The sequence below is a fragment of the Cygnus olor genome, chromosome 27 (genome assembly GCF_009769625.2).
Source record: "Cygnus olor isolate bCygOlo1 chromosome 27, bCygOlo1.pri.v2, whole genome shotgun sequence".
NCBI classification, from domain to species: Eukaryota; Metazoa; Chordata; class Aves; order Anseriformes; family Anatidae; genus Cygnus; species Cygnus olor.
Window position 1 is genome coordinate 183422 of NC_049195.1, and position 13983 is coordinate 197404.

The window sequence follows — 13983 nt, forward strand, 5'->3', positions numbered from 1 at the left end:
AAGGGAGTCAGCGGCTCCTCCTAATTTAGTATCAGTTGCAAGCTTACTTAGCATGCATTCCAGTCCTGCATCCAGATCATGTATAAAACACTGAAGAGAACTGGCCCCAAAATGGAGCCCTGGGGAACTCCATTAGTCCCCATTAGACACCAGCCCAATGTAACCCAATTTACCCTTTAAGCCCAGCCTGTCAGCCAGTTGTTCACCCTTTGTAGCATGTATTTTTCTAGCTGTATGCTGGACATTTTGTCCAGAAGGATACTGAAAGAAACAGCATCAAGAGCTTTGCTGACTTCCAAAAAGTTCACATTTACTGGTTTCCCTTGGTCAGCTACGTGGGTAACGTTGTTGTAAAAGGAAATTTGGTTAGTTAAACAGGACTTTCCTTGTAAGCCCATGTTGGCTGTGACAAATGACTGTGTTGTCTTTCAGGTGGTTTTCAGTAGCTTCCAGAATACTCTTCTCCATAATTTTGCCAGGCACTGATATGAGCTGACAGGCCTGTAATTACCAGGGCCTTCTTTCTTAGCCTTCTTGGAAACTGGGACAACATTTGCAAGCTTCCAGTCAACTGGGATCACTCCAGATTCCCAAGGCCATTGAAAAATAACTGAGAGGGGTCTAGTGGTGACATCAGCCAGCTCTTCTTGATGAATCCCATCAGACTAATGTGCATCTAGCTGGAGCAGGAAATCCTTCACAAGTTCAGAGTTGGCTGAGAATTTATTGTTCCCCAGTCATGGTCCTCCAACTCAGGGCTCTTGGACTCCCAGGGCCCATCACTAGTGTTAAAGTCAGGATTATGCTAGTAACTCATTTTTAGCACCATGGATATCATTTTTAGGCACAGTAGCCAGGGATATTTGCACTTTTTTACCCAGCCTTGGCTGAGCTTTTCTGTTTTCCCTCAGTATGAGTTAGACTGATTGCAACAAGGCAGACCATTGTATTAAGCAAAACAGTGTGAGAGCACTTAGCTTAGTCTCAGCAGCACTACATAGGAGAATCTTGGCTTGCAGCTCTGAAAATCAGTTTAATAAACCTTCATGGTCATGCAGTGGCAAACACACCCAACCTTCCCTCCAAGGGGAGACCTTGTCCCAGTTCACAGCATGTCAGAAATGCAGCCTTGGAGTTGCATTTGCTCACAAGACTTTTTTTATTCAATTGCACAAGGGTGCAAATTGAACTCCTCTCCTGGCTCCACTTACATCAAAACCCTCAAAACCTCCTTGTTACAAGCAGATGCCAGCAAACATGAACCCCATTCTGCTAAACCTTGTGGCAGCTGGCTGAGAAATGTATGCTCTTGCAGAGGAAAACAAAGGACAACAGCTAACTTGGATCCACGTTGTGATACAGCCAAGCATTTAAGTCTTTGCAAAACCATCCTCCAAAGCATTACATCCCATAGTAGGTAGAGAGATGGGAACTCAGCATTTCTAACAACTCCTTGGCACAATACAAATGCAATTAATATCCCAGTTCTTTGTTATTTATGCTGCATTAAAACAGCAGACCATACTAAAATGCAGTGCAACCCATATATACGTATATTTTAGTTTCTTTAGCATGAAATGCTGATGCTGTCTCAAACCACTTTTCAAAATGGCAACACAATTCATACGAAACTCAAGTACAGAAACAAGAAGTAAAAACTTTCCATGCCTTGGCTGCTTTACCTTCCTGATACAGCACGTGTAGGGCACCCCACATGCAAGTGGCCCACTGCCATTGCACGAGTGGTATAGGTTAACCTCCCAGTCTCGGTATTCATCACCACCACAGCAAGAAAACTGCAAAAGAAAAGGAAAGAGTGAGACATGCAGATGAGCAAACCTCAACATTTCCAACTCACTGATGCATCTCCTCTCCAGCCTTGTACTGAATCTTCAGTGCTGTTTTGCAATGCTACTATAAAGAGATCCACAGTTATTTCTTACTTTCCAGGAAGCTGAAGACTCTGCATTAAAAACTAACAAACACACAAACAAAAAGCTAAAGCAGATGTTTAGCCTGGTTTAGCCCCATTTTAGAAGTGTGTAGCAGGTATAGAGATGTGCATGCATGTGTAGGAGGCATCCTGGCTTTCACAGGACCAGGAAAGATCAGGCTCATTCATGCTTTCTTCCAGATGATTTAATTATAGGTAACTAATCCATCCTATTCTTGGGGTGTGCAGGAGAGATGGCTATTTCAGCACCTTGAATAAATGTATTTCTTTGCTCAACTAGTTGGTGTTATTCAACAGTATGCTAATAATACTCTGCAGTCTAACAGGGATTTCTCTTCCCATTAAGTTAAATTAGAGATCAAATGCTGCAGCTACAAATGAAAAAAGCTTCTTTTTTTCTACTTCTTGTATAATGGGAAAAAAAAAAGTTTAATGAAAGTCATTTTCTGTTCTCTGTGGAATAAAACTGGGCTTATTACATATCAAATCATCCCTTCTCTTGCTAAACAAGCTTGAATCTTTACATTTCCCCCCAGAAAGAAAAGCTTGAAGTGGGCAGGAGAGCTGTGTGTGTGCTTGACAAGACAGAAAATTCCAGGTTTTCCCCATTTCTGTAAGCACCAGTGTCTCCAAGGAGCAGTTTTCAGGACAAGTTTAATTAATACCCCATGAGTATCTGTTCCATCTCCTGCTCATAGATTGGTGGCAATACTTGACAAAAAGGAGCAGGAAAAGCCATCAGCTCCTTGGGTCCTCATGGCCTCCTCCCATGCCCAAATGGGCAGATATGGCCAGGAGCTGCCAGCCCACAAATTGAAAACTAATTACTAACTTCCTACCTTTAATTCCTCTATTACTTTTAATCCCATCTGTATCAGCGAGGGAGACAAGCTTGCAAAACTTGTCCGGAAAGAGGAGAGAAAAACCCGTAAAGGGATATTGGATATTCCTACCCTGCTCTGTATTCCCGTGCTGCAAAGAAGTTTCTTCCATTTGCTTTTATAATTCTGCAAAAATTGGTACAAAATCATTGTAATGAGTGTTACTAACTGCTGGGAAGCCTCACCAGGGTGTTTTCTTCTCTGCAAAGAGAGGTTTAGGCTGAACTGCTGTTGTGCCTGGATTTATTTTTCATAAGTGGAGACAGATCTGGGTCTGTGTTTTACTTTCATATTGGTTCCCAGACCTCAGAGAGGGCTAACACACAGGAGGAAAAAAAAAAAAAAGTCCAAGAAGTGCTATGCATCAAGTACTGCTGCTACAACCCCTGACATGCAGGCTTATTATGGCTAATGACCATAGCCCTGTACAGTGGCCTCAAAGCAATGCACTAAAACGAGCCACACTGGTGGAAGCTGCCTTTATTCTACCTGAAGAATAAAGATGCAGGTTTGCAAGCATAACACCTTCAGCTCTCCAAGCCTTACTCTGAGGTTGGAGCTGCTCAGCACTGCACTCAGCAGTGCACTCACCTGCACTCAGCAAACCATTCAAAAGACACAAAGCAAGGAGCAGCACAGAGCTGCAGTTAGAGATTTTCAGCAAACTGAGTCATTTTAGTCTCCAGCCTTGCATCCATGGGGTACAAAGGGCAGTAGTTCAGCAAAAACAAATAATATAAAAGTGTAAATATTATTTTTAAGGCATATTTATTTCAATATCTTCCTGTTCACAGGCAGCAAGACCAAATAGGTGTTAGCAGGTAAAACCACCTTATTTGTGCCATAATCAGGGTAATGTAATAACTACTGTCTGGCATTTCTATGTACATCTGTTATTTAGGAAAGGACCATAATTACTTATTTTAATGTATGATACTGGTTTATATGTTTGGAAGCAGTCAGCTGTAATTCAAAGCATTGCTTGAGAGAGGGTTTAAGCAAAATTTAATACCTAAGGGCCGTAGCATGGTTTTGCCTGAGCTAAATGAGCTGTGTGCCAGGTAACCAATGAATAGACAAGATTTTTACCCCCAAAATGGCAATAATAAGCACTAAATGGTGATAATACGGTGCTCTGAGCCTGTTTTTGACAAAACAAAAAAAAACAAACAAACAAAACCCACCAAGCCTGGGTGCAATCCTTCCAGACTGGATGCAAATTTTCATCCCTCCAAGGTGGTCCGGGCTGCTCAGGTCTTGTAAAAGCCCCACAGGAGCCAAGTCCAAGTCATTATGAGACCACTGGCATCAGCAACTTCACCATTTTTTTATCTAATCCAAGTGTTGCTGAGCATAATGCCTAGAACAGCAAGAATGCAAGAATGCTGCGATTTTCTCTCTTAAAAGAAGTTATGCTTCTGCACTGCTTCTCCCCACTCCTATCTCAGTAGGATGCATTTCAATTGCTGATGTTGCTGTTGTTCCTGGCTTGCAAATTATACTCTAATACAAAAACCTGGCTTGCAAATTATACTCTAATACAAAAACTCACAGCAATGAGCTGCAAGTTCTTGCAAAGCTCCTTCTCTTGCTACAAAAGAAAATATGCGGATGCTAAAAACTTACCGGCAATATTAGAAGTAGCCATAACTTCTAAGTACAGAGGGAGACACTATGAGATGAATATCTCCCCCTGAAAACTTAAACAAAAACTCGAGTGAGGAAGTAGACAGGAAAATATCATAAAAAGGGGGTAGGATTATATGATAAGTGCCTAGTCCTTGCTTGTTTGGAGATACAGAAACCTTCCCGCAAACAGATCTGCTTTATCTGGAGATCTGTGGTCTAACCTCCTTGCCAGGGCTCATCGAGGATGGCTCCCACATGTATTTGTGTTGGCTCGTGGCAGCATCCATTTATCATTCATACAGAGAGGACTGAATTACAGCACCTTTTTAGAGAGTTTGGAGCCAAACTTTAAAAAAAGATTAAGATTAAAAAAAGATTAAGATCTTTCTTGAGATCAGTCAAGTCTTGAAACCTTTAGAGCTCTCCCAGTTTTATTAATGCATTTGGTTCAGTAATGACAACTCCAAGAGTCAGAAGTAGGTATTTAAAAAGAGAGGGGAGTGTGGAGGTCACCACCAGCCTTAAATTTCAACTACATCAAAGAGGAAGGAGCTTCTTGGTCTCCTTCAAAGCTAGAGATAAGATTCATATATTTATGATGCTCCAACCCACAATGAAAGGAGAGAAATCAACCTGAGGTGAGAGAAAGCAGCTCTGAAAAGCAGCTCTGCTGGCAAAACCAAGCTGTGAGCATGCAGCTTGGATGTGATTTCTCCCTTTTACCTCTCCTAGATCTTGAGGTTTTGCTTTTTCCACTTTGTTTTTTTTTTTTTTTCCTCAAAGACTTCATCAAATGCTTTGAGCCGAGTGTTTCCTTTCACAATAACACAAATAACAGTCAAACTTCATATCCTCGCTCAAAACAGGAGCAAATCTACTTTCCCTTAATTCCCAGGAGCAGCTCCTCACTTTACTGGAAAAACATATAATATGTTAGAGCCAACCATACTTGTCCAAACTGGCCATACTCTTAATGGTGTGGACAAATCTTCAAGTTTGACTTTAAATTAGGTCTGCAAGCTCTCTGCTGAATGCATGTGTGATACGAAGTGTGTCCTAAACTATACTGCAGCAAAAAAGCTTCTCAGAGAATGGTTAGCAAGGCAGAGTTTCATCAATAACCTATTGCTGGCAACACGACTCAATCTCTCGCCTTAATCCTGTGTATAAATTAGGGATTTTGTTTCTGAGTGGTACCACATCACGGATTATTCCCTCAGTCTGGCTTTTCAGTGTACTTGGAGGGATGCATCATTGCTTTGCTGAAGCATGATTACCTGGGGTTTTGTGAGATGGAAGGGAAGGGGCTTGTCGGAAACATCTAGCTGGAGGTAGAGGGCAGTAATTAGGAAGGCATTTTAATTTAATAAAAAGCAGGACTAGCAACCACAGGCAACTCAAAAAACTACGCAGTGCATGAAATACGAGGCAACAGTGGCAGAGGCATATCAAAAGTTTGGTTAAAAAAAGACAGCTGCAAGGTGAATAGTTTATCGAACTGCAGGTTGGCTTGAGAAAATTGCCAAGCCCCAACACCAGATAAGGTGCGGACTAGCACCTCTCTCACCAGTCCATGGGGCAGCTTGCAGTGCTGCCCATGGAAAGCTAGGCGCTCTCCTCACAGCTACCATGTGGAAACACATTATCAGCAATCAGTGAAGTGCTTGCCTGGCTGCAGATGACATGTCCCAGAAAAGAAAGTTATCTAAGGTGGCCTAAGGGTTACCACATTCCCAAAGCAGCTTTTGCACATACTATTTCATTCCTACACCTACTGTTTCCATGCAGTTTGTGATAGCAATAAAAAAAATCAGGCAGTTTTCAACCAGGAATGGGAAATATAAATAAATGGGTGGGGTCTCCTTGTCTGTGCTCCATTACAGAACTGAACATGCTCTTCATAGTTCTCACAAGAGCACAGGCTGGCCAAAACCACCTGTGGAATAGGCTTGGAGAGCAGCACAGTGCAAAGCCAGGCAAAAAGAGCAATTCAAATGAAGATATGAATCACCTTGCTAAGAGAGATATTATGATGGTTCAGCATTTGGCTGATGGATTGGGCTCAAAGTGTTACAGTCAGGGTTACATCGGGCTGATGGCCAGTCACTAAAGGGGTTCCCCAGGGCTCCATTTTGGGGCCAGTTCTCTTCAATGTTTTATACATGATCTGGATGCAGGACTGGAATGCATACTAAGTAAGCTTGCAGCTGATACTAAATTAGGAGGAGCTGCTGACTCCCTTGAGAGCAGAGAGGCCTTGCAGAGAGATCTTGACGAATTGGAGGGCTGGGCAATCACCAACCGCAGGAAGTTTAACAAGAGCAAGCGCTGGATTCTGCACCTGGGACGGGGTGACCCTGGCTATGCATACAGACTGGGGGACGAGAGGCTGGAGAGCAGCCCCCCGGAGAGGGATCTGGGGGTTCTGGTTGACGGCAAGTTGAACATGAGCCAGCAGTGTGCCCTGGCAGCCAAACGGGCTGACCGTACCCTGGGCTGCTTTAGGCACAGCACTGCCAGCTGCTCAAGGGAAGTGGCTGTCCCACTCTGCTCTGTGCTGGTGAGGCCTCACCTCAAGCACCGTGCACAGTTTGGGGTGCCAGTGTAAAAGAAGGACATCAAACTATGAGAGAGCATGCAAAGGAAGGCAACAAAAATGGTGAAAAGCCTAGAGGAGAAGATGGAGGAGGAGTGGCTGAGATCACTTGATTTCTTCAGCCCAGAGAAGAGGAGACGGAGGGCGGCCTGCAGCTTCCTCTCAAGGGGAGCGAGGCGGGGGGCAGGCGCTGCTCCCTGCTCTCTGGTGACAGCGATGGGACCCGAGGGAACGGCGTGGAGCTGTGGCAGGGGAGGTTCAGGCTGGATATTAGGAAAAGGTTCTTCACCGGGAGGGTGGTTGGGCACTGAAACAGGTAAGTGGTCACTCCTGCTGGAGTTCAAGAAGTGTTTGGACAATGGTCTTACAAATATGGTTGAATTTTGTGTGCTCCTGTGTGGAGCCAGGACTTGGACTCCACCTAGAATGAAACATGACCTAGAGTACTGTGTTCAGCTCTGGGGCCCCCAACATCAGAAAGACATGGACCTGTTGGAGTGGGTCCAGAGGAGAGCCACAAAAGATGTTCAGAGCCTATGAAGTCAGGCTAAGAGAGTTGGGGTTGTTCAACCTGGAGAAAAGGGAGACCTTTGAGCAGCCTTCCAATATGTAAAGTGGGCTAGGGCATGTAGTGATAGGACAAGGAGTAATGGTTTTAAACTAAAACATACATATTTATATTAGATATAAGGAAGAAACTCTTTCCTGTGTGGGTGGTGAGGCACTGGAACAGGTTGTCCAGAGAAGCTGTGGATGCCCCACCCTTGAAAGTGTTCAAGGCCAGGCTGGATGGGGCTTTGGGCAACTTGGTCTAGTGATATGTGTCAGGGTTGGAATGAGACGATCTTTAAGGTTCTTTCCAACCCAAACCACTCTATGATTCTATGACCTGATGATCAGTCCCTTCCAACGTGGGATATTCAACGATTTTAAGAAATAAAATCTAAAAGAGCAGTGAAAATTAATGCTTCTGCTTCAATGATGCACAAAGTTAATCACTCATTATGTTTCCCATTCACAGCAGTATAATATGCTTGAAAAACTTCACAGGCAGACCTCCCCAGTGCTGTCCCCTGTGCAAAATCAAACCTTTTCTTGTACAAAATCCAAGATATTCTTGAAGTCGAGGTCATCATAATAGTGTCGGATGCCCTCTTGGATGTTGGAGTGGAATACTGCATTCATCTGGGGACAGAAAAAGCAAAATCACAGTTCACATATGGAACAGACTATGTGAAAATATTACAAACCATGAAAAAGATGCAGAGAAATCTTTTCATAGCAAGCTTTACCAGCTGTTACCAGAATAAGAATCTAACTCATATGATGTCACAACTCTATTTCTTAGTGCAAAATTCATCATTTTTGAGCTCTCTTGGTTAGCAGCATCTCATAGCATCTCTCTGTTGCCTGCATGCTGCAATTAATCCGGCAAAGCGATCCTTTACTCATTTGACTTTTCCTATATGCTGCATATTAAATCGAATTTTTAGGGTGACTTCTTTGGGAGCTCCCTAAAGCCCTCAAATCCCATCCACCGACATAACTGTAACCCCTCACAAGCATTAGGAGCAGCTGTAATAGGCAAAATGTCTCGTGATAGCCAACTCCACCAGCTGCGTGGTGGTATTTCCCTCAGATGAGCTGTACACAGGAGCAGAGACCTCATAAGAGCCCTCAATCACTGCTAATCCCAACAAATCATCCAGCAATTCAATTGTGCCTGGAGAGGCAGCAGCACAACTGGTCTGGGTTCTCCCTGATGCTCTCTGTGCTGTATCTCTGAGGACACTTTGACACATCAGGCATTTCGAATGAAAGACTAACTGAATGAAAAATGCATTTCACAGATGAATGGAAAGCTTATTAGTGAGCTGGAAGCAGAGCCTCAAAGTGTCTTATGCAAAGCCAAAGCACAGCACAGGTTTGCCATTTGGTTCCTGACAAAGCACCAGGCAGATATATTAATGAAGGAAAAGGGAACCTTTTCTGAGTTAGAAGCAGGGGGAAAGAAGGGGGGAGAAAACATTGTTCTTCATAATTCACTCTGACATGAAAATTAGCGGTTGGGCAAACTGGGAACAGGAAGAAGAACATTGGGGAAAAAAAAATGAAGGCATATCAGAGTAGAAAACAAAGCCTGCCAACAGCAAGAGATCAGGGAAGGGGAACTTAAAAAGCCTTTAAGAAATTGCTCATGTGGAAGTTTATTAAAATGTTAATTTCTGTTTTTCCCACTGCTACAACCATCACAACAGGCAATGCCTGAGCTTTACTGTTCCCTGCTTTTTTCCCCCAGGTAGGCTCACCCTGCAATCTTGTCACCCTCCAAGAAGACATCAGTCTAGAGGGCAGTGTCTCAAATTAAATCTTGACTTCAAGTTTGGAGCTAAACATTGCAGGGTTAAATCATTAAGTTCTGGTTATGAGACATCTCCACTCACTTTGCTTCAAGGACACCAAACCAGTTATCTTCAATAATCTCAAAAAAAAATAAAATTGCATATCAACAGGGTATATTTCAATATTCAATGGCTACAAGGCCACCAAATTAATTCCTCATTGCCCCCTCCCCCCCATCTTATTTAATACTAAAACCAATTAAATCTTTCTAACAAGTTTAATAAACAAACATTGTTGCAAATGCAGATTTGCGCCTCCTAACAATTTTAGGTCAAATGGATTCATAACTCGTATCTCTCTTTTCTCTCTCCTTCATTGTTTGATTTTTAATTGGGTTTTGATATTGCCTGTTAAATTTAAATTAAGGGACAATTTACACACCAATGGTTTTACTGTATCCTTGAGCTTAATCACAAAGCTGTGATCCCCTCTCTGTATGGATTCCATGCAACATGTCTGAAGCACAAGATGGTGCTGAACACCCATACTGGCGGACAAAGGTAGATAGTTGGAGCAAAGCAGAGGATTTCATGCCAATTTTCATGAAAATAAAGCCACTGTGTGCCAACACATATTGATTTTCTATACATGGGAAAGACTCAAGTGCTGATTTTCCTTAGAGAATCATGTCTCCCTGCTGGTGACCCAATACCCTTCATTTTCCCAGGACTGGAGAGTTTTGGAGAGCTCTCAAAATCTGCTGGACAAAGTTTGATGCAGCATCCAAAAGGCAATGTCCTCCTCCTTTGCCTCTCTTCCACTTTGGGAATCACCAAGTACCTAAATCCTCAAACTATCCATAGCCAACCAACCTTTACAGGTTTGAAAGCATCAAGCTGTTTGTGCAAAAGTGAATTGATTTTTATAGTCCCTAAGTACATATTTCAGATGGTGCTCTCCTGGTCTGCACATTCTTTGAGCCAGCAGAAACTGAGATTTGATATTTCATCATTTGATCAATTACAATGCTAAAATAAAATTGAAAATGGCAGAGTTTCTTCAGCAGAATGTGGACAGACAGAAAGGACATGCATTGGAAGTGTTCACCAATGTTACTTAGTTCATCTGTAACTCAATCCTGTCCTTGCAAATACAAGCCAGCAGTTAACAAAAGTGAGGTGAGGAACTTAATGAGTCCTCTCAAAAAAAAAAAAAAAAAGAATTTTTGGCTGCATGGGAGCTGCCACTGTGGCAGGAGCTCTGGGTGGTGCTGTAGGTCCACTGCAGCTCCAGAGTGCAAGGCACAGCCCAAGAAGAGCAAGAAAAATGAAAATCTTCCAGTTTCAGGACATACATGGACACATACTCGAGGTGAGAAGGAAATTTTCCCTGATGACATGCAGGGCTGCAGTATGCTGCCACACTAAACAAATGTGCAGCTCTCCAGCCTCCTGATCGCACTCACCTTGTTTTCAAAGATGATTTCAATGCATATCAGCAGCAGCTCCATGAGAAAGATCACCAGAAGAACCCAGAAGAACTGAAAAAAAAAAGAAAAAAAAAAAGAGAAGGATTAGCCCTGCTCCAAGCAAGGCTGTGCTGGCTACCAGTCAACTTTGAAGAGGGAGACCTGGAAACCATGAGGTGCTTAGAAACACTTAGAAATCAGACCAGTTCATTACGATTGCTCCAGAGAGCTGCAAATCTCTTCTGAAGATCTCTGTCCTAAGCTTGCTCCCATGTAGAATGAGTGGCAGGAAGCAAGTATGAATTAAAAAAAAAGAAACCAAATGCAATCTGGATGGCCAAATTCTGCATGGGGACACGGGTAAAACAGATGCAGTGGAGGCAATTGTTATCTTTGAGTGGATATAGGTGTCCACAGAAAAGTCAACACCTTTTGTGATGGAATGCCAGTGGTTGTTTGAACACTGATGTTTCCAAGTCAGACATCCAATGTAGGGTCAGCCATCTCCAGAGTACAGGCAGTAACTCATATCTCTGCCAGAACTCATTGTGGCAACAAATTTAGGCTGGCAATCAATGTGCTGATGGAGCAAACAACTTAAACTAGGAGGTCTGGTATTCCTGCAGCCTACACCCATCAGTCTCGTAAAGCTTCAGTCCCTATTTGAGATGTCCCATATGGGGTTGCATCCAACTTTGCAGAGGATAGACAGCAAAGCTTCGCTTGGCTCACATACGTCTCCCCAAGGCTACCTCCATCTGTGACTTTGGACGCTCACCAGAAAAAGGAAGGTGGAAAGTTACCATGGTAACTAGCTAAAAATCTAAAAGCAAGTTAAAAAAATAAATTGGGGGGAGGTAATTTATTACCATGATATTCACTTTGACCACTGGCTTATCAGCAGAGCCTGTTTACAAAGCACACCCAGAAATTATTTCCCAAGTTTGGCAAAACCAAAGCAACACTGCAGCAGCACGCCACTTAATGTGCCAAACCCAGAACTGCAGGGGGTTTAATTAGCTGTCCCTGGCTGAGTTTTGCACTACATTCGTTTGCTAAGAGCCAACTAGTGTAATCCCACTGCAGAAGCAGCACCACTTTCATCACCATCTAAATCAGTTTATCTTGACCAGATTTAACTGGGAAGGGAATCTCATAATTAAGCAATACAATTGACCAAGTACCCATTCTCTCGTAGGCAGAGACAATACGCAAGAAGTGCACACATCTATACTGGTTTAATAAGAGGTTGATTTGGTAAGAAGCCCAAGGTGACGTGGCTGATAGTTTTACCAAACAGGGCATGTATAGATCATGCAATGCTACAGCAAGGTGGCAAGCAGTGAGACAGAGAGGAAATCACCTTTTGGAAACATTTTTCTGCTTTTTCAGTATTTTCAACTTTAGCTAAACTCTAAAAAAATGAGCGCTTTGTACCCCATTTACCAGAAAAAAAAGGAAAAAAAAAAGGTGTGAACTCTTATCAATACTTCTACTGTGAGAAAAGAGAAAACTTTTTGATTTTTGGGCTGCTAACCAACCTCTTTCCAGTGTTTTGGCCATTGCACACTGATTTCTTTGTTCAACACTCTATTTCCTTCTTGTGGTCTGTGTTTCTGCTGTACAGCTTGTCAAGTCAAGATATAAAAAGAAAGATTTATGTAATACAATTCAGCCTGCTCCACGCATATTGAAATCAAGGCTAATATTTAATATCCAGGAGTCTCATTTGGTTTACAAACAAATGTGGGCATATTTTGCATATGTCCATGGGATGCTGGCTGTACCTGGCTATTGGAAAAATGACTGCTTTCAAATACTTCATCAGATGAGGTTCACAGCCAGAAAAATCCACAGTTTCCAAGAGAAAACCTGAAGAAAGAGCATAGCTCACGGTCTTTGTAAGTGGATGAAAAGTGCTAGCACTACTTGGGAAGACAGACATGGAAAGGGATAAGCTGGCTGAGGTTTACTGCAATTCCTTACAAGCGCTAAACTGCCAACCTGGGAAGTCACACAGGTGATGCCCAGCTCTCCCTGGACCATGCAATATGTAACCTTGCCTCCAGAAAGGACACAATTTCCCCTAATTTAAGGAGGATTTAAAAGAATAGTGACTACAACCCCAGTCTCCAGTGTAAGCCTTGCAAAAGTGCAGCCTGAATGAACACTGGCTGTTCTTATTCCAAATAATGGCTGAATGGAGCATGCGAACCCCCACTGGCTGCATAGACACAGCAGAAAGTGGCATTTTGCTTTGCTTTTCCAAGGACTGCAGCAACCGCTGGTAACTGGAACACATGTAAGGGCAAAACTGCTGGCAACATCTGTGATTATCTCTTTAACAAGTGCATTGCAGTCCTTGATGTCTGTCAGACTGCACATGGATAAATTAGCATTTTTTTTCCTTAAAAAGACTCCAGCAGCATAAATTAAAGAACAAAAATCCACATTAAACAGCATTTAATCCTGCCTTGAGCTGCTGCAGGTTTGCAACAAGCTAAAAAAATCACAAAAAAAGTTTTTTTAAAAAAATAAAACAATACGCCAAGAAGCTGTTTTTCCCCCCATTCTTGCAAAAATATTCCCTGTGCACTGAAGCAATTGCACAGGGCAAGCAAGTGGCTGTGCTTCCTCAATATTAATGGTTGGACTTGATGATCTTAAAGGTCTTTTCCAACCTAAGTGATTCTATGATTCGAATATGACCTTCCAGCCAGGCTTTGCTGCTGATGTTGCTGAAATGTGGGAAATACTGCAGTGGAGGGATGGGGAAGATGCCTGAGGATCTCACCCATTACCCAGTGTGAAGCAAAACACAGCTTCATGCAGAGAAAATAGCCAATAAAAAACCCTCAGCTGCTGATTCATCTTGCTCAAGATGGCTGGCATGGGCAAAAAATTCTCAATTCTTAACAAATTAACACTTGCCACAGCCAGTTCCATTTAAACAGCCCATCAATCTAAAATTTCACAATAAATTATACTGCTTAATTTCCTCAAATACTTTGACAAAAAGGTTAATCACCCCTATTCCTGTGATCAGCAGAGCTCTGAGCTGCTCCTTTCCTCCTCCAACAGTCTCCAGCTCTGTTTTGTTCATCATTAATCT

General features: G+C 42.7%; 1 protein-coding gene across 4 annotated transcripts in view; it reads right to left on the minus strand.

The window, feature by feature from the left end:
- Positions 1 to 13983, minus strand: part of LOC121060574 (tetraspanin-15-like) — a 68225-nt gene that overhangs the window by 18681 nt on the left and 35561 nt on the right. For 3 of the 4 annotated variants that reach the window (XM_040538483.1, XM_040538482.1, XM_040538485.1), the window contains 3 exons: positions 10869 to 10943; positions 8150 to 8245; positions 1683 to 1796 (listed from right to left, as the gene is read on the minus strand). In XM_040538483.1, coding sequence (XP_040394417.1) covers positions 1683 to 1796; positions 8150 to 8245; positions 10869 to 10943 — 285 coding nt within the window. The remainder of the gene's footprint in view (positions 1 to 1682; positions 1797 to 8149; positions 8246 to 10868; positions 10944 to 13983) is intronic. The other variant, XM_040538484.1, reaches the window with a different exon arrangement.